The 25,529-nt window shown below is 52.9% G+C and overlaps 10 protein-coding genes across 10 annotated transcripts; 4 read left to right on the top strand and 6 right to left on the bottom strand.

Moving 5' to 3' along the window:
* Positions 1-1,313: 1,313 nt before the first annotated feature.
* On the top strand, positions 1,314-3,498 carry NEUTE1DRAFT_147983 (uncharacterized protein; the record flags this gene model as incomplete). Its single annotated transcript, XM_009854998.1, has 2 exons — positions 1,314-1,791; positions 1,867-3,498. The coding sequence occupies 2 exons, from the start codon at positions 1,489-1,491 to the stop codon at positions 3,268-3,270; spliced, it is 1,707 nt and encodes a 568-aa protein (XP_009853300.1).
* Positions 3,499-3,709: 211 nt separating this feature from the next.
* On the bottom strand, positions 3,710-4,616 carry NEUTE1DRAFT_85799 (uncharacterized protein; the record flags this gene model as incomplete). The annotated part of the gene is made up of 2 exons (XM_009854997.1): positions 3,710-4,433; positions 4,495-4,616. The coding sequence occupies 2 exons, from the start codon at positions 4,577-4,579 to the stop codon at positions 4,066-4,068; spliced, it is 453 nt and encodes a 150-aa protein (XP_009853299.1).
* Positions 4,617-5,764: 1,148 nt separating this feature from the next.
* NEUTE1DRAFT_67116 (elongation factor 1-beta) lies at positions 5,765-7,007 on the top strand (the record flags this gene model as incomplete). Its single annotated transcript, XM_009854996.1, has 4 exons — positions 5,765-5,877; positions 5,977-6,016; positions 6,245-6,630; positions 6,693-7,007. The coding sequence occupies 4 exons, from the start codon at positions 5,838-5,840 to the stop codon at positions 6,920-6,922; spliced, it is 696 nt and encodes a 231-aa protein (XP_009853298.1).
* A 1,398-nt stretch (positions 7,008-8,405) lies between these two features.
* NEUTE1DRAFT_85793 (uncharacterized protein) lies at positions 8,406-9,184 on the bottom strand (the record flags this gene model as incomplete). The annotated part of the gene is made up of 2 exons (XM_009854995.1): positions 8,406-8,566; positions 8,778-9,184. The coding sequence occupies 2 exons, from the start codon at positions 8,998-9,000 to the stop codon at positions 8,406-8,408; spliced, it is 384 nt and encodes a 127-aa protein (XP_009853297.1).
* A 1,076-nt stretch (positions 9,185-10,260) lies between these two features.
* NEUTE1DRAFT_102894 (uncharacterized protein) lies at positions 10,261-11,517 on the bottom strand (the record flags this gene model as incomplete). Its single annotated transcript, XM_009854994.1, has 3 exons — positions 10,261-10,705; positions 10,761-10,831; positions 11,188-11,517. 3 exons carry the CDS (start codon positions 11,515-11,517, stop codon positions 10,261-10,263), a joined length of 846 nt encoding a protein of 281 aa, XP_009853296.1.
* Positions 11,518-11,651: 134 nt separating this feature from the next.
* NEUTE1DRAFT_117788 (uncharacterized protein) lies at positions 11,652-12,718 on the bottom strand (the record flags this gene model as incomplete). Its single annotated transcript, XM_009854993.1, has 2 exons — positions 11,652-12,196; positions 12,354-12,718. The coding sequence occupies 2 exons, from the start codon at positions 12,630-12,632 to the stop codon at positions 12,101-12,103; spliced, it is 375 nt and encodes a 124-aa protein (XP_009853295.1).
* An 802-nt stretch (positions 12,719-13,520) lies between these two features.
* Positions 13,521-15,681, top strand: NEUTE1DRAFT_85790 (uncharacterized protein; the record flags this gene model as incomplete). The annotated part of the gene is made up of 2 exons (XM_009854992.1): positions 13,521-15,014; positions 15,080-15,681. The coding sequence occupies 2 exons, from the start codon at positions 13,700-13,702 to the stop codon at positions 15,541-15,543; spliced, it is 1,779 nt and encodes a 592-aa protein (XP_009853294.1).
* Positions 15,682-16,192: 511 nt separating this feature from the next.
* Positions 16,193-18,303, bottom strand: NEUTE1DRAFT_102890 (uncharacterized protein; the record flags this gene model as incomplete). Its single annotated transcript, XM_009854991.1, has 6 exons — positions 16,193-16,281; positions 16,370-16,475; positions 16,552-17,425; positions 17,566-17,602; positions 17,671-17,851; positions 17,914-18,303. 6 exons carry the CDS (start codon positions 18,301-18,303, stop codon positions 16,193-16,195), a joined length of 1,677 nt encoding a protein of 558 aa, XP_009853293.1.
* Positions 18,304-19,119: 816 nt separating this feature from the next.
* Positions 19,120-21,200, top strand: NEUTE1DRAFT_67105 (arylsulfatase; the record flags this gene model as incomplete). The annotated part of the gene is made up of 3 exons (XM_009854990.1): positions 19,120-19,462; positions 19,522-20,720; positions 20,813-21,200. The coding sequence occupies 3 exons, from the start codon at positions 19,120-19,122 to the stop codon at positions 21,176-21,178; spliced, it is 1,908 nt and encodes a 635-aa protein (XP_009853292.1).
* Positions 21,201-21,540: 340 nt separating this feature from the next.
* Positions 21,541-23,747, bottom strand: NEUTE1DRAFT_117787 (uncharacterized protein; the record flags this gene model as incomplete). The annotated part of the gene is made up of 1 exon (XM_009854989.1): positions 21,541-23,747. The coding sequence occupies one exon, from the start codon at positions 23,725-23,727 to the stop codon at positions 22,012-22,014; it is 1,716 nt and encodes a 571-aa protein (XP_009853291.1).
* Positions 23,748-25,529: the final 1,782 nt, after the last annotated feature.

The following is a 25,529-nucleotide window of genomic DNA, read 5'->3' as shown; positions in this document are numbered from 1 at the left end:
CCCCTTCCGCCGTTGATAAGGACGCTGGAATGCACGCAGAACGTGGAGGAAATGAGCAACGAATCAATTGCAAACCTAACGATGGATGGTCGGATCCGCGGATTCGGTGTTGTGTTTTACCAGATGCCACCTGCATGCTATCGGATGATCACAGGTCTTTGTGTGCCTCGGCTTCTCGAGTCTTTTAGTCACTGCACCACCATCTGCAGCTTTGGCACTGGACAGAGATGATGGATGGCTTGAAATTGAATGTTACGACAGGGGGTACCAGTCTGCCTATTTATCAGGAGGCAGCGAAATCTGTAGAAACCCGATTAAGCAGACCGATCTTGCACACCATCTCGTGGTCTCCAGCTGATGCCGCTGATGTGAATGTACAGTAATGTCCCCTGTTATTGCAACACAATTCCTGCAGCGATTTTTCTTGCAATAAGTAGGGTGTTTGCAAAAGGGGGATCCTATGCACGGACCAGGAGTGGGTGTTCAAGCTACTGGAAGACGCCGAGGGGCGGGAAAAGTGGGTCGCTAAGCCCCGATATGAAGGTATAAGTGTTCACTCCCTAAGAAATCCGACCCCTGTTAATGCAAAAATCTGGTCATAACTGTTGCAATTAGCAGTTAGCAGTCCCAGTATGGGTTTGTAAATCTTGCACTCACAAATCTGTGCAATAAGTAGGGTGCTAGCATTAGGGGGGGGTTGCAAAAGCAGGGGACATTACTGTACATCGCGTATAAGCGAGCCGCGCGGGGTGCAGTAGCGCCTCCCTCCGGAGCCTGGAAGTACCCATCCAGGAACGGCGCGGTTGGAATTTTGGCGGGCAAGCACTTCTCACCGTGAGGCGTGAAGCAATTCCGACAGTCTGTTCCAGGTCTGTTGGTGGCAGATTTTGGGTGAGTTGTTGTCCTGGTTGGGCAACGAAGGTATGGTATTTTTTTTTTCTTTCTGGTGAAACCGTCCACAGTAACACGACAGACCCACGTTCGGCAAAGCGAAGACGACGTAAGAAGACGGACGCCCATAAAGAAGAGAAGTCCGGTTTCGCAGATAAAGAGGGTTCATCATGAACCTTGATCAAATGAGATGCGGCTCGAACGTGGTGCTTCTTAATGGTTGCAATTCAATAGAAAAAAAGATGAACGGATGTGTTCCGTCTCGATTGTAGACTGTGTGGGATTCAAAGCAGCCTTGTGATTGGAGATTCAAGTAAAGTTCCATAACGAAGATGAGCGCTTGGCGGAGGTGGAGGCAGGTACCCACGTTAAGGGATCTCCACGGCTAGCCGTTTCGGACGAGCCATCCAGTGCCTGTACATCCTGCCTAAGAGACGCGGTTGGTGGTCGCCCAGGCGTGGCGCCGGTGCCCCATGTTCGAGGTCATCCTGTCTGATACACACGACACCTCGATGTCGTTTGACGCTGTCAATATCCAGGACATTCGAGCAGCGCGGTAGATGGCCTTTGGCAAATAGGTCTGACTCAACATTTACCATGTTTGCCCGACGACCCATCGACCATGGCGCAGCTGGCGACACTCTGTCCTCCGAGACTCAAATGGCGACGATGACATCGAGTCCTATGGCCACTCCACTGTCATCGGCGACAGCAGCGCAAACATCGACACGAAAGGAACCACCCCCCGAAAAGCTTTCCGACATTCGCAGACGCATATGGGTTATAGTGTCGTTCTGGCTGATCGTCCTGCTACTGGGATTGCCAGTATGGTGGAAGACGACTACCATCCACCGAGCTAACCTTCCCCTGAAGGAGATGCTCGACTGGGCGGATGGCAAGGTGCGCATGATGAGCGAACACCATGTCTGAAGCTCGAACCTTGACATTGCTAACCCGCGCTTGAACATTGTATAGGCATGTCGCCCTGTCTTTCCTCTCCGCATCTCAATCCAAGCCAACTCGCTCCCGGAGCAAGAGGCCCAGAACCTCCTCCGTCTCACCCAGCACGCCCTCGATGACCTTAACGACTTCTCGGGGCACCACTTGCGACTGCAACTCTCCTCGCCCGCTGCGCCACAGAAACGGAATGATGAACCCGATACGGCTCTTACAATACGTCTTCTTCCCGGCGATGCCGTAACAGCAACGCTCGATCCTTACGAGCCTGTCCTTGACATCACATACCCGCCGAATGCTGCACCCTCCGCGACATCAGCTTCGTCATCGCTAGCGACCTATGTGGCCGGCCAGCTACGATCTACCTTTGCCGAGGAGCAAGCCATTATATCCTACCTGCTCTCCAGTAACTCGATACCGACCGACTACCGGCCTCAGAGCTTGACCCCAGAAGCGGCCGAATCACTTGCCAAGCGGACGACACGATCGCTCAAGTATGCGCCTACATACCACCTCACCTTTTCTCTGTTCACCAGCGGACCGCTTCCAAGCAGCTGGGATATTGAAGCCGCCATTCAGGACTATCTGAAGCCCGTTCTAGATTTGCTGTCGCCTATTCATAACTTTACCATTGATACCCAGGTGCAGCTGTATGCATCGCCAGGAGTGCAGAACCAGGTACTAAGCAAGGATGACCTCTCATCCTTCATCAACGCCGCCGAATGGCCTCTTTCACCCTCTATAGGCGGTGCGCCGACAGTGAACTTCATTGTGTTTGTTGGCAACCAGACCATTGCACTCTCCTCTGAGAATGCCCGGGATTCAGCTGAGGGTGGGTTGACCACTTCCCAGTCATGGCTGATCCCACAATGGGGCACTGTTTACTTGCTTTCCCTCCCGCATGACACTGCCCATGTGTCTGTGGATGCCCTTAAACAGCCTTTATTGACCTTTACATCCCATCTCTTGTCCCTGACCGGGACACCGAGTTCTGGTTCCCTCCCGCTTCGCCTGTCTACGCTGTCCCGCATCCGCTCGGCAGACCTACTTCTGCGGGCCTCCTCTACTCTCGGCTCCTTGGCTCGTCTTGCCTTGGCACTAAAATCGATTTCCATCCCTAGCAGTGTCGCAGATGGTGTATCCAAGACTATTGTTCATTTGCGCCAAGCTTGCGAGACCCTTGGCGAAGCCGAAGGCCTGAGGCATGCCAGAATAGCCGAGGCTGAGGCTGAGCGCGCCTTCTTCGAGAAGAGTATGGTTGGCCAGCTGTATTTCCCGGATGAGCACAAGGTGGCCGTGTATCTTCCTTTGCTTGGACCTGTGGCTGTACCCTTGGTCATGGGGATGTTGAACGAGTTGAAGGCTTGGAGGAAAAGGAAGAGAGAGGCGGCGGAGAAAGGGAAGGAGAAGAAGAAGGATTGAGATACCTCCTGTCCGTGTGTTAAAGAAAACATAAGCATTGTATAAGGTGTTCACTGAACCCTAGGCATGGGACGATAAGGAATTTGGCTCACGTCCGAGTTATATATATTCAGAGTCCCTTTAGGGAGCCGGTTCTTGACTATCATCATTATCATCATCAGCATCATCATTCAGCCATCGGCTATGGTTGAGAGTTTAACTACTTTGATACACTAAGCCCAGAATTTGTGGTTGGCAATAGCAGCACAGGTTATTTATTGGTACACGGAGCGGAACATAATGGCGATAAGTCGGCTTCGGCGGGCACTTGGTCTTTGAGACATCCTCATCTATCTATATAACGTTGACAGTCCTGTTCTTGCTCATAGCTGCAGGCTGAGAGTTGGTCTTGACAAGCACACGATGCGACAAGAAAATGACGTTGTGATATCCGGGTGTGTAGATGCAAATATAAATGCTCTAGCCTAGGTAAAAGGAAAAGGGTATTCTATGCTATGCTGTCCGCGATGTTTCGCAATGATGCGCCTGTCCCGATGCAAACTATCTAACCTCTTCATTGCCGTACAACTCTTTCTGTTATTCCGCATTCCTGCATTCCTGCATGCCATGCATCCCGCTGCGTGTCCCGTTTTCCACTAGCATTAAAATCATCTTCCCCTGCCGCTTGTGGAAGCCAGTTCCCAAGCAGCGATGCAGCCAGCAACAGCTGAGATCAATGCCGACATGCATTCCTCCATCCACTCCTTGTTGGAGTCCGATCCAGGGATCAAATTCTCTGTGTTTCAATCCGCCACCCTAAACTCCGACAACAGGCTTGGCCCTCTGACCCCTTGCCCTACCCTTGAGCGTAGCCATGGTATCGACAATAACGATGAACAAAAAGGTAACCCAGAGAAGGAAGCCGAAGGCAGTAGCGGCCTCGACACATCCGCAGAATGTGTCGGCACCGCAGCTCGGAGACCCGAAATAAACGGCGAGAGCGATCGAGCCGGCGAACCAGAAGATCATGGTGATCCACTCCAGCGCGAGGGCGATGGTGCGCTGGAACGTCTTGGGGAAGTAAGGCGGGAAGAGGGCAATGTAGATGAGAACCAACAAAGTCCAGACGGAGCTGAAGAGCATGAAGGCGTAGATGCCGGGGGCTCGCCACCAGGGTGATACGACTGTTGTTGGAGATTGTTAGTGGTGTAATGGTTTAAAAGTGGAAGATGGAGAAAAACTCACGGTAACATGTTAGACCGAGCTCGATAAGGCCAAAGACCGTTGCGATCATGTGGGCGTAGGGGATGTAGCGGTTTAGAGATTCCATGGTAGCGGTTGTGATGATGTAATGCTGGGTGTTTGAGATAGTTCCACAAGATAGAGCGGTTGGGTTTGAAAAGTCTCAAGTCGTGGAGAATAGAACCGTTGGTGGATAATATATAGTTTGGCTTTGTTTATTTGGTGGATTCGTTTTCACTCGGGACAGTTCGAGGCGGCTGAGTTACTAGGTGATATGAAAGTTTGATGCGGATGAAGATTTGGATCCTGGAAGAGTCGTCACTGCCGCGAGCTTATATCTTATAAGTTTCTACCTACTCAAGTGGAAGCCAGGTTCCCCGTTGTCGGCTTTGTGACTTTCTTTACAGGGAACACAAATGACGCGCGGTAACAACGCATTGGCGCCCTCAACAAGTCGAGCTAGCACGATTTTGGGCCATAGACACAATAGGGTTCAGTGACGTTACGTGGTGTCGAGCGACGGGAGAACAGACGCCAGTCATGGAGCTGGTGCACTGCTCGTGAGCCAATCGACAAGTTGGCCAAGGATCCAGGTGACACACGCCTAGCAAGGGCCAGTTGTGCGTAGGGCTCGTTGGCATGGGGACTGCTGGACACCCGCGACTGTAGCAAGGGTTCCGGTCTTTATTTATACCTTTTAGCCTGCTCGGTAGATGACGGTTAGCTACCCGTAAGGGTTCTCAAGTCATCTGCGAAATCTGATCACCCTGGGATATCTACAGATCACATTGCCGCAGAGGTAAGTGTTGTTTTTGTTTACTTTGTAACCGCCGGGAAAAGGAGAATGTGACGTCATGTTTGATTGGATGGCGTTGATGCTGGGCAAAGAGTGCAAAGGCCTAGACGACGAACGAGTCCAGGATTGGGCCAAGGGCTTTTAACCGTGGCTGAGCAGCTTCCTTCGCTAGAGGTACATGCATAGTAGTATTCCTCCCCTAGCTGTTTTGAAGTGGCGCGCGGCTGGCTGTGCCTTCAGCGGTTGAACTCACTCGTTGCGAATCAATCGAATGGCCCGTGCTCCTGCTATCTGCAGGCACTCGGTTTCCACTGGACGCACCACTGCAGGCAGCGGCTTTTCGCTTTTCGTAGAGCGGGGTCTTCCGCGCACCAAAGAGTGGAGCTCGAAATTGGATGGATCCAATCCAAAAGATTTTCAACCCCGCCATCCTTGGGCCACATTGTCGTCGCTGCCTCTGCCTCTGTTGACTCCTTTCTCTCTCTCCAGGCATTCCTCACATCAACATCCATCTCTCATCACCACTTCTCAATCCCCAAAATCCAGCAAAATGGGCTTCACTGATCTCCTCACCGATGCCGGCCTTGCCGGTAAGCAACCCCCAACCTGCCGCTTGCGCCTGCGCTTGCGCTCGACGAGAAGCGCAATCATGAGAGAAGGACTTGTCAACTAACGCGCTTTGGCATCAGTGCTCAACAACTGGCTCCTCACCCGCTCTTACGTTACTGGGTATGTATCACGGACTTCTCCATGATATGATGGTCACTTTCCTGCCCTTTCGAATGATGAACACACTGGTCCGTGTTGCTGAGCAGCTTAAGACCCTGCAAATGATTAACACAACAGCACTTTTGTGCACTTCTGACTCGAACCTCCTCCAACAACACACTGGATATACATCAATGCACGCTCTGGTTCTTGGCGAACACGCTCTTGCTAACGCGCAGCTCTGTATAGCTACACTGCCTCCCAGGCTGATGTTGCCGTCTTCAAGGCCCTGAAGGAGGCTCCCTCCGCCGAGAAGTACCCCAACGCTGCCCGCTGGTACAAGCACATCGCCACCTACGAGGATGAGTTCGCCACCCTCGCCGGCGACTCCTCTGCCCCCTACACCACCTACGGCCCTGATGTCGCCGAGGTCACCATCAACCCCGCCAAGGCCCCTGAGACTGCTGGCGAGGAGGAGGAGGAGGATGTCGACCTTTTCGGCTCCGACGATGAGGAGGAGGACGCTGAGGCTGCCCGCATCCGTGAGGAGCGCCTTGCTGCCTACCGCGAGAAGAAGGCTGCCAAGCCCAAGATCGCTGCCAAGTCCATCGTCACCATGGATGTCAAGCCCTGGGGTAAGTTTTCCTTTCTTCCGCGGTGTACAGACGAAGCATCTGTGCTAATCCGGTCGTTACAGATGATGAGACCGACATGGTTGCTCTTGAGGCTGCCGTCCGTGGTATTGAGAAGGATGGTCTCGTCTGGGGTGGTTCCAAGCTCGTCCCCGTCGGCTTCGGTATCAAGAAGCTCCAGATCAACATGGTCATTGAGGACGAGAAGATCTCCCTCGATGAGCTCCAGGAGGAGATCGCTGGATTCGAGGACTACGTCCAGTCCTCCGATATCGCTGCCATGCAGAAGCTCTAAGCTTTGGCTGAGAGTTTGATTGCAGAGGTATGAACAAGTTATGAATCTAATGATACCAGATGTTGCCATTTGAATGTCTGTTCACAATTTTTTTGTGCCGTGCATGTGTTCTGATGTGACCCTTCGTACGAGGGTAACGAGACTACTATACATCCTTGATCGCGAGCGTTAAATTGTTGGAGTGACTGGTTGGTACCTGTCGAGGCGATCGCGCATGGCCTAGAGCGGTGTGCCCGTCTTGTTGCGTACCTTGACGACTGGACTAGGGCCATCAAAATCCATAGGTATGTGCGTGAACATGCCAAATACAAGTTGAGAGGTCGAAGCTGAATTGTTACGCCGAGGACATGAAGATGGCAGCAATGAAGAAAAGATAGGGTCTCGGTCGCTCTTGGCTCATCCTTGCATTTGTCTCGGTCTTTTTCTTCAGCCTGCGCAAGTCACTCCAATTTTCCAGCTGACCATGAGCGAGTGTAAGAAAGACATATGATGTCGATGAGCTTAGAAATGGAGCATTGATCGGAGGGAAGGTTGACAAGGCAAAGTAAAAGATACACCTCTTGAACTGAAAGACAGTAACTACTAATTCGCCAAACTCGCATATCCGTTCTGTGCTTCTTAAGGAGCATCGTATACCTTTTTGTGCCTTGTTATAACGCCAGGCTATCTGCATAGCCTTCTTTGGTAGTCGAGCGAGGCAAGCCTGCCATGAGGTTGGCGCAAAATTGACACAACGGATTTTGGTACGAGTTCGTGTGTATTAGACAAAGGCAGGATCCGGTGAAGTTGCACCTGGTGAGTGACGACTTCCTTTTGCACGCCACCGGCTGCTTTTTGAGAAACCTTACTCACGAACCGCAGCTGCCACGCGATGCCGCCAGGTTTGGCTTCCAAAGGTGCTTCCCAACACTAACGGCTGCGTCAGGATTAGGAACAGAATGTCGGGGGTGAACTGAAGGGCTGCACCAGGGACTTCGCTTACACGTCTCTGGCACGGGGAAAAAAAAATGTCGTTTATAACCAAGGTGCTTCGACTTTGCCAAATCCCCATTCCTCGTCTACTCTTTACCCTTCTTACTGTTCTTGTTAATCACTACCCTGGTCCTCATCTCAGAACCCCGGGCCAGAAGAAGCACTACTGTCGGCCATTCTTGCAATTTTAGCAGAATCAATCGAAATGATTGAGGGAACTTTTGCTGTCAACGTCCATGACTCTCACCTCGGCCTTTTACGCCTCTGCCTCGGGGCCGTTGGCTGTTCCTTTGCGCTTCCTGTCGCCTTGGCTGTGCTCTGCAAGAAGGCTCTGTTCGCATCACTAGAGATGATCTTCCAGGTTCCTATCCGACTCCGCTGCCTCTTTTCTGCCCGAGCCAGCCAACACCTGGCCATTGAGATTCAAAAGCAGGCCCATCAGTATGCTAGCCCGAAGGGCTCTACAGACAGCCTTCCTTCGCTCATCTCACCCGGTTCGTCGACATACAGCTCACACATCGGTGACCTTGACCTCGATCCCGACGACGACGACGACAATGAGCTCCCTTCGCTTCCTTATATCCCTCCGACACCCGAGGACATCAACCGGTGGGTCGAACTCTCTGCTGAAGCCCGTCGCAGGGTAGCAAATGTGCAGCAAGACGGTTTGAACTGGATGTCATGGAGTCCGCCCCCGAGTCCCCGTTTGCCGTTGCGTGATCTGCCAAAGGGTATCCCGGAGTGGAGGGAGGAATGGAGCGACTTCGACTTGCCTCCGAATCCTCTAAGTGTCCCGACGTCAGAGAGATTGAGAAGATGGTGGGGTGAAGCTACTGAAGAGGACCGCGCCCGGATCAATCGCATCAGCAATGCCGGGTTGAACTGGCGGACGTGGGATCCTCCTCCCCAGCCCTCCTGTGACGGAGAGCCAGTCGTTTGGTCTGGGATTGGCCCTTGGGTTGCTGGAAATGGCGACGATGGCCTTCCATACGGAACATGTGCGACTGGTAGCAGCGAACAGACGTTGCACAAGCCGACAGTGGACCAGCAGTCACTTGCACAACGACACCCTCAGAATGGATTGCCATCTTGGGAAGAGCTCCCATCCTCGCATGAAGTGCTTGAGTATGCCGTTTCGGATACAGTTCACGCAAACTTATTGCTGGTTGTTGCACTCTCCTCGGCAGCAGAGCAATCTCGGGACGACAGTGAGACAAGCTTTTGTCAAGTATCGTACAAATAAATAGAGCGAATGTCACACAAGGGATGAACTGGATATACGGATGGGCCATGTTGGCTTTTGTGGGCTCCTCGTCTGGTTGGTAGATTGACGACGGTTTCTGTTTTCGGAGATGGATCAACATGGGCGTGAATTCTTAGACCTCTCTCGGAAGCGAAACTTGGGACAGGTCACGTAAACGTGAGTATTACCCGTGCTTGATTTGCACAGCAAGGCGCTCATTGCCGTGAGGAGATATTGCTAACGTATCGCTACGTCTTTAGGAACGACAAATTGACTTCGACTCCCATCTATGTGGCTGTTGGACGTGGATGTTGATACCAGCGTGGAATATGCTGCATTGAAATTTGATGACGGTTGGCTGCCTCGAGCATTGCGAGATGATTCCAGGCGCATGACAGCGACTTTACACGACTGTCGCAGCGTGCATGCTTCAAGGCTACGGCCTGACGAGAAAAACGTCACAAGAGGAGCGAATTAGTATCATTGTATAGATTTTCTTAACGTGGCATAGGGGCCTACATCAGTCTAGACCACACACAACCACTGTTTTTCAGGAGTCGATATCTCCACAAACGCGATATTGGCCTATGATTTCCCGTCGGAAGATGTGGATGGCTCAAGCTCTGGTCTTTCGTCTTTATGGTTTTTATCTTCAGGCGAGTGATACCCAAATGCGTCGGTGTGGGATCTCTTCCGTTCAGACGGCTTGTCCTTCGTGAGCGGTGCGGAACGAACAACGGGTTTACTCATGATAACATAATCCGGCATCACTACCTTCCCTGACCGGAACTTCCTTGGTCCAGGTGAGATGTCATCCGTCCCAAACCCGTGCCTTTTGTAAAAGCCAAGGGCGCGTTTGTTGGATAGGAAACATGTCAACATCACCTTTGTAATCGGGGGCAGGTTAGTGGCCACAGTCACATGGAATCCCATCAACAGTGAACCGAGTCCGGAGCTGTGGCAGATAAGTAGTCAGCGAGGGATCTGGTTAGTGTAGGAGTACATACATGGCTGTTTGGCCATCTTTGCACATGATGGACCATGACACGGCGCGTGCTGGAGAGATGATTTTTTTTTTTTTTTTTTTTTTCATATTTCTTTTTCTTTATTTATTTTTAGCTTCTTACCCCTGTAACTCCGGCTTGAGATGAATTTCGTAGCAGTAGACGACCGGCTGACCTTCTTCATAGGTAGGCATCAAGGACGTGAAAGCACGTATAGAACCGGACGAGCCGTCTTTGACCAGGACGTAGCGAAGATCGGGCGATCTCATTTCTTCCATCTTCTTCCTGGGTTGCCATTTATCTTTGGAGTTTTGGTAGTCATCGTAGCTAGTCTCTTTGATCAGGTCGAAGCATGCTTTGAGTTCCTCCTCGCTGAGCTTCCCGGACTGGACCAAGCTAATGGTGTACTTGGTGCCGGTTTTGGGATGCGACCATTCGGTGGTCCAGGGTTTTGGTGGTAGTTGCGCTGGCGATGAGGGGTGTAGTGTCGAGGATGTGACGGATGGTTGGAGATAGTTGGCGATGAACTCTTTGTCTGTTTGGCGATTTGCCCTCTCGATGGGGCTCGTTGGCGCCCGTTGGCGTTTTGGTGCCATTGGCGTATGGAAGTTGGTGTCACGCGCTCGTGGTGGGATTGGATGAAGTCTGATGTCGCGTTGAAGTCGAGGTTGACAACGTGGAACCCGAATGCTTAGTTTCTATAGCAAGCAGTTGTAAATGACGAAAATAGTTTGAATCCTCGATTTCCACTTCCCGCCCAGGACTGCAGCACCACATAAAGCAACGGGTATCAACATACAAAGGGGAGATTAAAGCCACTTCTACGTGATGCCTCCCGTCATCACACAAAGGTACTTTGTATCTGCTGCAGGGCCTTTCCTATTGAAGCATAGTGTGCAGAAGTATCTTACCTCAACTTTCCTACCACACACTTCAATCTGGTAGCTGCCAAGCCTGATCTGCTTGCTCCCTTCACTCATCCAAAGGAGTATTCTAATCAGCAAAGCTCAGGGTATGAATCAACCAATCTCATCACAGGCACAGACTTCACCCTTATAACACCCTATTTCCATGAAACACCCAGCACCACCACTTCTACGGTGCTTGCCAGCTCTGCGGCTTTGCATTCGGGGATATGCAAGCCGCCCGCGGCCTCGTCTGGGAGACACACTGAGTTTGGAACATGTAAGTCGCTCCCACTCAGCTCGTGATGAGGATGAGTTTTCCAATCTACCATCTCTACTTAGTTTCTCCAAAGAGCCCGAGTTTTGGCCTTGTACCGCACCATCATGCGGGCAACCCGCCGGATCCCAGACCCGGCCACGCGTGCCGAGACGAGAAGGATGGCCCGCGCCGAGTTTGAGAGAAACCGCCATGTCACTGACCTTGTTCGTATTCCCTCCTTGTCCGATTTCTCATTTTTGCTTGCATCCCTTTTGCTACTGACGCTGGCCTGTCTCACTCACAAGGACCACATTCGCTATCTGCTCTCGACAGGCAAGACAGAATGGGAAAATATGGAGAGGTATATTGATGGTCTGTAACTGTTGAAGAGACCATATCTGGCCTCGGCCTTCACCTACCGAAGAACCGTTCTCTTATTCATGGGTCGCATTCCTTGTCATTTGGCTGGGGCCGTATGCGCTGGTATCATCCACACGACCAGACCGTTGCTGGGTTCGGTTTATCCCAATCTCATTGCTGAATCGCCGTGACGGGCCATCGCTTATGCTGGGCGACAAAAAAAAAGGCCCGTTGAATGCCAGGTCTGAAATACACGTCTCCGTATCGGCATGCGAGTCGGCGCTCGTTGTTCAAGATGGTCCTTTCGCCTAACGTATCGTACAGCCCAATCCTTCTATGTAGACCCGAAAATAAAACCACAAGACCAAGACCGTTGTTGAGCGCTCGTTGTACACACCATGCGTCACTCCACTGTCGATATCGCCATCGTCATGTTCACCGGTAACCCTGGCGCTGCTTGTGTCTGGGATTCGCAGAGCAGATGATGTAGAGGTAGCCGTTTTGCCTCTTGTTGGCCTTGCGACGCACGACCTGTATAGATGTCGGGTTGACGGATTAGTCCGGGTCCCTACCTGAAACCTCCACACTCGCCGGCTTCTCTAGATATCTCAAGGGCCAGATATATATATATATATATATATATATATATATATATATATATATATATAATATATGCGGTGCGTCTCACCTTGCAATGCTCGCATCGCTTCTTGATAGCGGAGTGAACCTTCATGCCCCTCGATTGCTGCTTCGACTGCAGGCCGTTCTTGGCGCTTTGGGACACGGCGACGGGTCTGTTATGGGAGCACATGGGCGTGCAAATGTGGCGGGAGAGGAGACCCTGAGAGAGGCATCGTGTCTGGTATGTCGAGACAACGGTCTTGGTGGTGTTGACGGCAGTCGCGCGAGGAGCGGCGAGGGAAAGCGCGCGCATCGAGGATGCGAGCGACCGGAAGAGGTTCGACATGGTGACTGGTTGGTACTGTTAAGAGCGGTCGCCTGTAGTCGAAAGTAAGCCTTCCTGCCTACCTGCCGTTCGTTGTTAGGTTGAATATTGACGCCGTCGAGGTGCTCATCGCTGGGGTCGCTGGGGTCGCTGAGGCGCGCGAAATCGAATTGTCTGCCGGCCCGTCAATCGACAGTGTGGGGTCCGATCGAGCAAACGCTATGCGGCTTTCGTTCCGTCGGCTGCTTAAAGCGTATAAATGTCTAAACGCTTGCACTGTGAAAGCTTATGCCTCTTTCGATGCGACTTTACGGGCCAAAACACACCGATGCCGCCGCCAAGCACCTTCGATAAGCGCAGCTTACCTGGTAGTACCTGGAGCAGAGGACCAAGTGAAGAGAGTTGCAGTTATTGAGTAGGTAGCTCAAGAACATGTACATAGTACACTGCCTTGTCCCCCGCAACCTTCACAGGAGGGTGGCTCTTCTTCACGCTGGGAGCCCGCTGTAACCCGCCATTGATGTCGTCTCTCCAAAGTGGAAGTACACCACCCAACCTTCCCATCTCGTCTTGCTCCCACCTTCCACTGCCACTCTCGTCGTCCACCACCTCTCCATGGTGACGAAACAAGCCGACAGGTGATTGTCACGGAACTGCCGATACGGACCAGAACAGAACTGAAGCTTACCTACCTCTCTCCGCCCATCGGATATCCATACTCGCTGTGTCACTCTCTTGTGCTCTCGGTAACATCGCCGTCCTCGTCAGGCGCCCGTTCGGCTCGCACCATCACCTTCACACCACCACCACCACATCGTAAACCAATCCCACCATCTCGGCGACCTTGGAAACAGCGCCCTTAAGCTCGCCCCGCCGCCCGCTTCTGCGTCATATCTTATACATAAACAAGCCTCCAGCATATACCAGTCCATAACCTAATATCAAGCAGCGCCGCGCCCTGGCACTTCTCTTCTTGCCCTCTAGTCGCATCCCGCCGCTAGCGTCAACTCGAGCCAACGACCTAGGCGCCTCGCCTCCCGAACACTTCCTTCGTCCAAGATATTCGTGTCTTGACTGGCATTGGCACGATGAACCAGCAGTCACAGCAATATCAGCCGGCGCGCCGACCGAGTGCCTATGCCTCCCACGGCGACGAGCTTCACATGTCGGCACACCAGGCCCACTTGTCGTCGCCCCGCGAGTACGCGTCCTCCGGCGCACCACATATCAAGCTCGAGCAGATGCCCTCGAGCCCCCCCAACATGCAGAGCTATCAAAGCGCTGGTGCCGTACCCAATGTTCTGCAGCCCGGAGGCCTGTCGTCTCGTCCGCCCGTCATGCAGTCCAACACGGCTCCCACTCTCCCCACGATGCAGCAGTCCGCCGACTACAAGTCCCACGGCTATGAACGCTCCAGCCCTGCTACCCTGGCCTCAAATTCCTATGACGGCGGCAACTCGCCCTATGCCGCCTACAACCCGACTCCTCCAGGTGGCAGCTCTTCGTCGCAATACATGTCTCCCGCAAGCACCAACAAGTACGCGGCCGCTTCGTCATCTCGCAACGTCTCCAACACCCCGCTGGGACTGTCTGATATCCGGCCTCGGGCCGATTCCACCCTCTCTGATGGCATGCTGCCCGGTAGCCAGGCCTACGAGTTGGCCAATCCCCAGTCTCGCACCAGCAACTACATGGCCCCTTGGGCTACGTACTCGTTCGACTGGTGTAAGTGGCGTCCCAGCGCAAACAGTGCCGGGAAATTGGCCATTGGCAGCTACTTGGAGGATGGCCACAACTATATCCAGATCTTGGAGGCCAATTTGACGCAGACACCACCCGATGTATATGTCCCGGGCACCTCCAAGTACTCCATGGACTTCACCCGCACCGCCGAGGCCACACACTCATACCCCGTAACGCGCCTGTTGTGGGAACCTCCTTCATCCCAGAAACAATCCACAGACCTGCTCGCTACCTCAGGGGACCATTTGCGACTGTGGTCACTTCCAGCTGACCCCGTGGTCCCCACCAGTGGCTCTTCGATCACGTCGAGAAGCGGCCGTGACGCCCCCATCACCAAGCTCACTCCCCTAGCCCTCTTGTCCAACTCCAAGACGCCCGATCATACAGCTCCTCTGACCTCGCTCGACTGGAATACCGTTCAGCCTAGCTTAATCATTACATCGAGTATCGACACTACGTGTACCATCTGGGATATCCCATCGTTGACGGCCAAGACTCAGCTTATCGCCCACGATAAGGAGGTGTACGACGTTCGCTTCTGCGCAAACAGTGTAGATGTGTTTGTAAGCTGTGGCCAGGACGGCAGTGTGCGCATGTTCGATCTCCGCAGCCTTGAGCACAGTACTATCATTTACGAGCCCACAGGCAAGGAAGAGCGTGGTAAGTGTCACTTGTCGGTTTTTCGTTGGTCCCTATCTTTACAACAAACTAACCCATATATTTAGATGCCAATGGCGGCCGGATCAGTCCTACGCTGGCTCAGCAAACCATGTCGCACCCCCCACCCCTCCTGCGACTGGCCACGTCTCCGCATGACCAACATTTACTCGCAACTTTTGCGATGGATTCCAATGTAATCAGGATACTCGACGTTCGCCAACCAGGGCAGGCGTTGCTGGAGCTTCGGGGCCATGGGGGTTCCTTAAACTGCATTGAGTGGTCGCCCACCCGGAGAGGCACGCTTGCTTCGGGTGGTGACGACTGCCAGGTGCTTATCTGGGACTTGCTCAACCAGCCCTCCGGATTGACCCCGGCAGGCCAGCCTGATAACGTGAGGAGTCCTGTGGCTAGTTGGCAGTGTGACTACGAGGTCGGGAACCTTGGATGGGTTCCTCCAATGGGCAATGGCGAGTATGGCGATTGGTTGGGAGTCAGCGCAGGGCGCGGTGTTTGGGGTGTTCGGTTCTAGTACGCCGATGTAAATCGAAATGGTTCCCGCTCGCGAGAACAGATATCAACCCAGGGTAGAAGGGTGGGATGGGTGCATAAAATTCTTTGCAATGGGGAGCACTGTTAATAACGTTTCATACAGCCAGGCGTTTTTTTTTTTCCCGGGGAAGGGGGGGGGGGGGGGGGGGGTGGGGGGAATATCCTGTTGCGTAGAAGGTCATACTCGAAAAGGCACAATAAAACAGCGATTCGGCCTAGTCCGGCTGCTCGTTATCACTGGACGTTATCACTCGATATTGGAAGCGCCACATATAACTAGTAAGGATTCTGTCATTCACCTCTTCATGGAACATTGGCTGGCACCCAGGAAAAAAAAAGAGAAGAAAAAATAGAAAAAAAAAACTGACACTGACCAGGAACGCGAGGGGTCTCAAAGCCACGCCATGTTTAGCTGCTCACTTACATCATTCTAGGGCATATTTCACGCATTGCGGAGTTTCTTACTCAGTGGATTTATTTGAGACACACAAGCCACACTGGTGAACTTGTACGGAGCAGCCCAAGGAAAATCCGTGTGCTTCTCCCGGAAACTTAATATGGGCTGAAGTTGTTCAACGGCCGGATATTCCCAATCTTCAGCAGCAGTGTTCGCCCAGAAAGAATGGTCATCAGGGGTTAGACTTGTGTACGTCGAGCCTCCTCTGCTTGAGGAAGACAGCCAGCACAAGTGCAGTGACCGAGCAGGCAAACGAGAACCCTAAGTAATGGTAACAGTGTTCAGCAGTCCGTGCCGTAGATACTTGCCAGAAAGAGACGCGAGAAAGGGAGTGAAGAGGGAAACTGACCGTGACTCCACCATAGGCCGTCAATATACGACTGGACAACAGCATCCCTGACCTTACTGATTGCGCCGTCGATAAAGTCAACATCAGAAACCGCCTTCGATATGACCTATGGCTCCAAGTTAGCCTTGAGCCATTCCGCACAGCGAAAGGCATAGCGACAAGCACAGGGTCAGGGCACAAACCTTGGCTACCTCAACTTTGTCATATCCTAGCTTCAACAGCCGAATCTCAAGGTTTTTTCGAAGCACGATCTGCATAATCGTGTTCGCAGCCGGCAACCCAATCGTCATCCATACCGTTTGCATCAGATACATGAACGACACAGCAGGCGCCATGTGGGCCGGGTCAATGACCACCTGAAGCGAGATGAACAGCGCGCTGCTCGTGACCCCCATGCCAAAGCCTCCGGGGAAGATGTACAGCGATTCGAACCAAGAGTTGGTGTTGCCGTGCCACCTCAGCATTAGGAGAAGATAGCCGACGGAGGAGCAGGTCACGGCCCAGATGACGAGGGACTTGTACCGTCCTGAGCGTTTGATGGCGGAACCGGAGATGATGCCGCCGATAGCGTTGCCCATAACGGCAGGGACGAGGTGCGCGCCCGCGACGGTGGCGGACGGCCGCGGCGTGGATGTCACTTGGAAGTAGAGGGGGACAGTGAACATGAGTCCCACCTGGGCGGCGGTTTGGAGTCCCAGGATCAAGAACGAAAGGATGGCGTCTTTGCTGTGGAACATCTCCAGCGGCAGGATTGGCTCGGCCTGTCGCCTTTCTACTGCAATGAACAAGACGAGAAGGATGACGCTGGCACCGAGAAAGACGAAAATGAGCGGGTGGGACCAGGGGATCTTGACGCCGCCGAGATCGATGGGGAGAAGCAGGGCCAGCACAAGGGCAGCGAAGATGAACGAACCCTTGAAGTCGATACGGCTGAGCTTGCTCTTCTTCAACTGGGTGGCGTCATCTGTCTCGTCTAGCGTGCTGGTGTAGCTGGGTAAATATGCTGAGCAGAGAATGATGGCCAGGGTTATGAGTGGCACTTGACCGCGGAACGACCTGAGCGTATCAGCGTCAGTTGGTTTCTACCATACTCGGCAGCAGAAGAGGCTTACCATCGCCATCCGACGACATCTGCCAGCCAACCTCCTAAAGGTCCGCCAATGCTTCGGCCAAGGGTAGCTACGAGGTTGACATACGCTCTCCACTGAGCAACTTCTCGGAGAGGAAGCAGATCTAAGGGGCAACTGGCTGTTAGTCGTCACTGCGAACACTCTATCAGTTCATGTCAAAGCCATGCTTACCTGTGATGAGAACGGACACGAGTGCGGACATGCCAGAGGCTCCAGCACCGGATACAATTCGGCCCAGGACAACCTGCGACATTGTCTGGCCAACACCGACAATTGCACAGCCAACCATGAACATGGTATACGCGATTATCACCATCCTCTTGCGCCCATAGATGTCACTTAACTTGCCGTACTAACCAGGCGGAGTAGTCAGCATACGCCCGCAAGGCTGTGTCACTCGATGATATTCCTCACCAAAGTCTGCGTGGCCGCCCCAGCTAGAGAGAAACTGATAATGAGCCAGCTAGAGTCCTTCAAGGCGTTGAACTCGGACGCAATAATTGCATGTGTTGCCATGAGAATGGACGTATCTGTCTGTGCGACGAAGATGCCTAGCAGCATGACAGATATGATCTTGACGACATTCACATGGGCGCTTTGCTTCAACGACTCGGTTTCGTCGCTTCCTAGACTCCGATCCTCGTCTTCCTCGGGAACTGGCTTGATAAATCGATTGTAGATGCCTTCCTCAGGAGTACTGCGACAGGCGTGATAGAGGTAGTCGGAGCTGGGCTGCGCAGTGTCACTCAAAAGAGGCTCTCGTTCTGTGACTAGAGACGGCTCGTTCCCATGGCGTTGAACCATCTTTGCCAGTTCTTAAGCAAGAGCTTTTCAGGCCCGATGGGAATCCTGGGCCAATATAAATACTTGTCCTCTTGAGATATCATTATGGAACGTACCTTGAGATCTTGGAAAGCGCAAGATCACCAAAATCTAAACTCGAACTCGGAAACGCGTTCAAGGAAATACTCCCTTTTCTGGGAGCTACCTGAGTGTCATCCCCACCTCTTGAGATTCATTCCGAACACGGAGGCTGACAACTCCAGAATCAGCTTATCCCCGAGATACCTTGCGGTACATGAAAGGCCGAGACAATCACGACATAAGTGTCTGGATTTCGTTAGACGGGCCCTTGGATCGCGAACAAGATACTACCTTCCCACCAAATTGGTTGCAGAAACGACAAATATGAGCAAATGAGAATAGAGATAAATTACACCATCTCGTAGTTTGAGTTAGGCTGCGGGACAGAGTTGTCATGGAATCTCTTATAGCAGCGCCCGCATGGTGCAACTGCGCCAAACTAGCACGCCATCGATGACTTCACGCCAACCTCCAAGCCCACCAACGCGGAAACATCGCGATGCAAAGGAGCAACGCTTAGCAATCACAGCCCCAATCCGAAGCCACACTGGCTCGATTATATGACGATGAGACATAATTTGCGGGAGTTATCCCAACAATGATAAGGGTCATAGATGGTTGCTGGGATCCCGACCTTTTTCAGTGCCCAGGGCCTATTTATTTGGAACCTGATGATCATTGTTTACTACCCCTGGGAATCCCTACAGTCTTATTATTTTTCAACATCAGAGCACTTTGTCACAAAAATCATTCAAGATGCGCTTTTCGGTGGCAACTCTCGCAGCAGGCGTACCACTATCAGCCGCTTTTGCCGTAGACGGCGGACAAAAATCTCTAGGCTTCAACCATAAACCAAAGGGGACGACAACGAAAGGGGAAAAGAACAGCCCAAATATCGTCTTCATTCTTACCGACGACCAAGACTTGCATTTACAGTCGCTCGACTATCTTCCCCTGCTCAAAAAACACCTGGCCGATGAAGGTACTACCTACAAACGTCACCACTGTACAACGGCCATCTGCTGCCCTGCCCGAGTTTCTCTGTGGACCGGGAAACAAGCTCACAACACCAACGTCACGGACGTATCACCGCCATATGGTAAGGTGCTTCTTGAGTTTCTGCAGTCACTTTCAGGCGTAGCTAACACGCGAAACTAGGTGGATACCCCAAGTTCATCAGTCAAGGCTTCAACGAAGCCTATCTGCCAGTCTGGCTCCAAAAAGCTGGCTACGATACCTACTACACCGGCAAGCTTTTCAACGCCCACACCGTTGATAACTACTACTCCCCTTACGTAGCCGGTTGGAACGGCTCCGACTTTCTTTTGGACCCTTACACTTACTCGTACCTCAACGCCACCTTCCAACGTAACCGTGATCCCCCGGCTAGCTACGAAGGCCAATACTCAGTCGACGTCCTCGCCAAAAAGGCCTATGGATTCCTCGACAAAGCCGCCAAAAACGTCCACAACCGGCCCTTCTTCCTCGGCATTGCTCCCATCGCCCCTCACAGCAACGTCGAGCCGCGCTTTTCTTCCTCTTCTTCCTCCTCCTCAGACCCAGCTACCCTCCAACGCCGTCCAACCAAGGAACACGACGACATTGAAAAATCCGTCTCCTTCACCCCTCCCATTCCCGCCGCCCGACACGCCCACCTTTTCCCAGATGTCATCGTCCCGCGCACCCCCCACTTCAACCCCTCTTCGCGCGCCTCGGGCGTGTCCTGGATTGCTCGCTTGCCGCACCAGAGCGCCGAGAACGTAGCCTGCAATGATCACTTTTACCGACAGCGGCTGCGCACGCTGCAATCGGTCGACGAGCTGGTCGCAGGCGTCGTGGCGCGGCTGGAGCGCCATGGGTTGTTGGAGAACACGTACGTCTTTTACACGGCTGATAACGGATACCATATTGGTCAGCACCGGCTCCAGCCGGGGAAGGAGTGCGGGTTCGAAGAGGACATTAATGTCCCGTTGATTGTGAGGGGACCGGGCGTGAAGAGGGGTGAGGTAGCGGAGGTGGTGACGAGTCATGTGGATCTGGCGCCTACGGTTCTGAAGTTGGCTGGGGCTTTGGGTGACAAGGAAAGAACAGAAGAAGAAGAAGAATATGGGCTGGATGGGGAGGCGATCCCGCTTACCGCCGAGGACCTGGCCCAAGCGAAGGCGAAGGGAAAGAGACATGAGCATGTCACGGTTGAGTACTGGGGGTTTGCGGTCTCGGAGGGCCGAGTGTTTGAAAAAGACGCGACGAGGTTCTGGACGAACAATACGTACAAGGCCGTGAGGATCTTGGGCGAAAGGTATAATATGTACTACTCTGTCTGGTGTAGTGGTGAACATGAGCTGTACGATCTTCAGGTGAGTTTCTTTTGTTCTGGGCCTTCTTCTGGCCCGTTCTGACATCAAACACCTCGTATTCACGATGCTGACAGACACATGAAATGTAACAGACCGATCGTTACCAGCTCAACAATCTTCTTGACCCTTCGTCGTTTGCCACTGGGAAAACGCCGGCGACTCTTCTTGGGGTACCAGTCCAGAAAGTCGTTGCCCGACTTGATTCGCTCCTCTTTGTCCTCAAGTCGTGTAAAGGAAAGACGTGTATCCGACCATGGGAGGCTCTACACCCGGCTGGGAATGTGCAGAACTTACATGATGCTCTTTCGAGTAGGTTCGATTCCTTTTACGAAAAAGAGCAGAGAAGGGTAGAGTTTGACCGGTGCGAGAGGGGATACATTGTTGAGGCCGAAGGTCCGCAATTTGAAACGGACGGCTTAGTATACCGGGATGGACATCGATGGGATCAGTGGGTTTGAGAACCGGCGAGTTTTCCTGGGTAGGGAAACTATATTTACTTCCCAGTATGTATGGCTTTCCTTGCTGGTATAGTGTAGTGGTTATCAGCACCAATGCTTCAACAGAGTTTGTTCAACATTGTTGGAAAATGCAAAAGTGCCTAGTTGGTTATACACTACGACCATAACAGCTGTCTGTCATCCAACTATATTTCTTCTTGAAACCATAGGCATGATATGATGTAAAAAAGGAAGCAAGACATGAGATGGAAGAAACCAGAAAGAGGTGAAAAGGAGGAAACCGAAAGGGAAACCCAAAAAAAAAAAAAAAAAAAAAAAAAAAAAAAAGACGCTTGACTTGCCCACAGGCGAAATCAAACCATCTTTACTAGAGGTGTGCTCTACCACCGAGTCATGTAGGCTGAGCAATTCGAGTCGTTGAAAAGTAGTTCGAAACCAAGGAATGATTATACACAACCACACGTCGTTGCGATTGCTCCCTGCTGTTCAATTCTTCAACGCAACTGCTCCCGGCCTCGATATTCATCGAGCCAGGGGTGGACATCCTATGCTGAACTGAGGCGCAAACCTTGGTCAAAAGCCCATGTGGATAATCTATAGGGTAGGGTCGCTTGCAACGACACTTGGTAGCCCAAAAACCCCGAAACCACGCCAAACTCCGGTAACCGTAACGCCAACGCCCAATCCCGAAAGGTCATATTACAGCCCTCCTGTAAACGGTGATCATATACCCAGCAGAGAGACACTAATCCTGCAAGGCATTAACTTCGCCCTCCAAGCGTCTGTTTGGCCGTTCTCCGTGGGCCATTTCCAAACATCAGTACCATCAGGCCTTAGACGTAAGCCCTCTTCGCAACGTCAGCAGCCTCGGCCCCCGCGATTCTTCCATAGACCACACACTCCAACAACGACGAACCGCCAAGGCGATTATCACCATGAATGCCGCCAGTAATCTCGCCAGCGGCCCATAGTCCCTGGATTGGCTTCTGCTCCTCCCCAAGCTCGGACGAAAGCACCTGAGCATGCTCATTGAACACGGCACCACCCATGGTGAAATGCACAATGGGCGTGACGCGGCCCACGCACACCTCTGCGTTTTCATCGACAATGCCGTCACTGTTTACACCAAGTTTCCAGTGCCCGAATGCCTTGCGACGGAACGGATCTTCCTTCTCTCTCCTCACAATGCTTGCATACTCCTCCAGCGCCTCCTTTGTGGTTGCATCCAGTTCGGAAACCTTTTGTTTCTTCATCAGGCCCTTCCACAGATAGAACCCCATGTGGCCCGCAGCAGCCTCGGCCGCGCCTGGGTCGAGCAGGAGTTGAATGTCCCATTGGCGTAAAGAGGCGCCTTCGACTCCGTCGCCCGGCAGAGCCATAATGGTGTTGCTCACATGCTCCCTTGTTTCCAGCTCGTTGACGAACCTCTTACCGTTGTGCAGCAGTATGCCACCTTCACCTCTCAGCAACTCGGCGGCGAGGAATTTGACGGGCACCAACGGATTAGCCGGATCGACGAAGCCGGTCGGGTGAATCTGCACGCTGTCCATATCGACCAGCTTGGCACCGACGGCAGCGAGCAGATGGTGGGTGCCCGGTCGCGGATCGTTGGTGGAGGGCATGCCGTCCAGATCTGGGCGGTAGCGGGCCAGCAGACCGTGCGTGTCACCGCCGAAGCCACCGGTGGTGAAGATCACGGGGCCGGTGAGTTGGTGAAGAGAAGTACTGTCATGACCGCTACCGCCGTTGCCGCTGTCCTTGGTCGATCTGTACTCGACTCCAACAACGGTCACGGATTGGTGGTCGGCTGAGGAGCCGCCGTTACCGTTGCTGGAGACAGCAGCATTGGTGGGGTCGGTGAGCAGCCTGGTGACCTCACAATCGGTCATCAGCTCGAACCGGTCTCCTCCGGCCTCCTTCAACTTTGCGACAAGGGTGGTGATGATGGCGGCGCCTGGAGGCGTCTTGCCAGCGCCACGATGTGTTCGTGGATGACTATGGCCTCCGAGCTGTGCCACCACGGTGAGATCCACGCCTAGATCGGCGAGGAAGTTGATGGCATCAGCGGATCGCTGGGTGAGGACTGAGATGAGGGACTCGCGCTGGGCCCTGGCCGCAGGCTGACTTGTGGTTTGCGAGGAGAGACGAGCGCCGGCAGAGCGGACGGTGTCGTCCCAGAAGGTCTCATCAGGGCCTAGATTAGGCCAGGCAGCCTGTTGGAAGCGGGTGGGCGCCCCGTTAATGCCCGAGGAGGCCTTGATGCTGTTGCCTCCTAGCTTCGAGGCACGTTCCAGCAGGCAAACTGAAGGGGCGCCGGCGCACAGGGCGGAGTAAGCGGCAGAAAGCCCGGCAAGGCCGCCGCCGACTATGATGACACAGGGACGCGAGGCCTGTGATGTCATGGCGGATGTTTCGGACGGGAACAGTCTGTTGACGAGGTCTGTCATAAACGCGTCGGGTATTGATGGCAAAAGGTGGTGATAGACGACTGCGGCAATGGGACTCAGGACTGCAAGATAGAAAATCAAGCGAATCTGTCGCCTGGTCATGGCAGTATCACGGTTGACTGATGTACAAGTTCAGCTCTGTAGCTCGAGAGGACACTAATCACGAAGGCCATGTTATTTTATTGATGGAACGAATGGTGAGGGGGGGCGGACGATGTTGCCCTGCGGTCAGATATCATCAGATGTCAAGCAACGGGATGGAAGCTGAAGGGGAAGCAATCAGATGAGAACCGAACCACCTCCTTGGGACGAAGGTGTTGGCATGCCACCGGCTTGGTGTTCGCAGGTGTGATCTCGAAGGCGGTAGAGCCCATCCATCATCCGATGTCTGCGTCGACGTCGGATGGTCGAGGCCGAACCGTCGTCACTGGTGCCTGCCCGTTCAATCAATTAGAGTGCAACCAACGTACAGCCGGGGAAAGAGGAGACGTAAATGGCATCGCCGTTGCAAGGGTTCTATTATCTTCACTTCAGCCAGACTTGCAAAGGCTCAGAGGCATCATGAGTGGTACATAACATGGAAGAAGGTGTTAAAAGTTAGGTAGGTGTAGAGGTACTGTAGTGTAGTGCCGTGCGCCCCTCGCTAAGACAGAGCCGAGAACCGTTGCCGGGCGGGCCACCAGCTGACTAAAACAAGTTGGTGACTTGAAGGCACACAAGTTACCGAGTGCAAGCATGGATTTTGTCCCCTTTGCAATCTTCTTTTGTCTCTTTTACAGCTCGAAACCATGTCCCCGACGGTCTGGAGAATGGAAAGAGCTCCACTGAGAAAGTAAAGATGAAAATGCGGAGGTTGAATTGTCAGCAGGTGGAATCGGCAAAGTATGGGGAGGGAAAGGACTTTTTGGTTGCTTACCTTAGCTTTACCACTGACGAATGGTTACCTACTAGTACACTACATGTGCAGTGTCTGTCTTGTCATCACCTGGCTCGCCCAGATATCTGCCTTTTTGGCTCACAGTCTTGGCATGCATCTACTGGGGCTACCTCTACACTAAAACTACAACGGAATGATAGACTACTATAGTGTGCAGCGATAATTGCATGTCCTCAGTATCAGATCCAGTGACGTTTGGCTTGGCTGGGTCCACCTTGCATGACAAACCCACTCACTGTTTGATCACCTTCCATGTGCTCTGCTCCGTAATGCTCTTATTTCCAGCTGTTGACTAAAAACAACGACAACACTGGACAGCTCTTCTCTTCTCTCCTTGGTGCCGCCAACATCCTCGTATCAGCCGCCGAGCCGCTAATGTGGACCTGGCCGGACAGCACGTGTATCCCGTCCCCGTTTTCCCTCCTCCTCCTCCTCCTCCTCCTCCGGTCCGGAAGCCCAACCACCCCGTTACCCCATACACCAAGAACTGCAATGACGGAGCGGTCTCCGATGCTGCTCTTTGACTGCTTTGATGGCCTTCCTGATTCGTCACGAAACTCCCGGGAGGGGCGGGAAAACCTCGCCCGAACATGGCATTAAATGATCAACACAGGCTATACAGCAACAACGCAGCGCTGCAGCGGAAACCATTCGTGGAGAACTCTCTCCATCGATCATCACAAAATGAGAACAGAAAACGCGGGGTTACTGCAACACTCCATCTTCTTGGCTTTTCCCCAACCCGGGGGAACGGATGAGATGATAGACAGTGCTTGGGATCAAGATGGACTAGGTGGGATATGTACACTAAAGGGTGATGGTCAGCTGCACAGTTACATTTGAATTACCAGAGAAACCAAAAGTGATGCAGTGCTGATCGATCTGATCTTGAAATTTCCCCGGTTCGTTGGTAAGTTGGCTGGCTGATCGGCTCCAACAGGGTCGGTTGGATATGCGAGATCATCAC

Source organism: Neurospora tetrasperma (assembly GCF_000213175.1).
Source record: "Neurospora tetrasperma FGSC 2508 unplaced genomic scaffold NEUTE1scaffold_5, whole genome shotgun sequence".
In the NCBI taxonomy this organism is placed as follows: Eukaryota; Fungi; Ascomycota; class Sordariomycetes; order Sordariales; family Sordariaceae; genus Neurospora; species Neurospora tetrasperma.
This window is presented reverse-complemented; position numbering and strand designations above follow the sequence as displayed.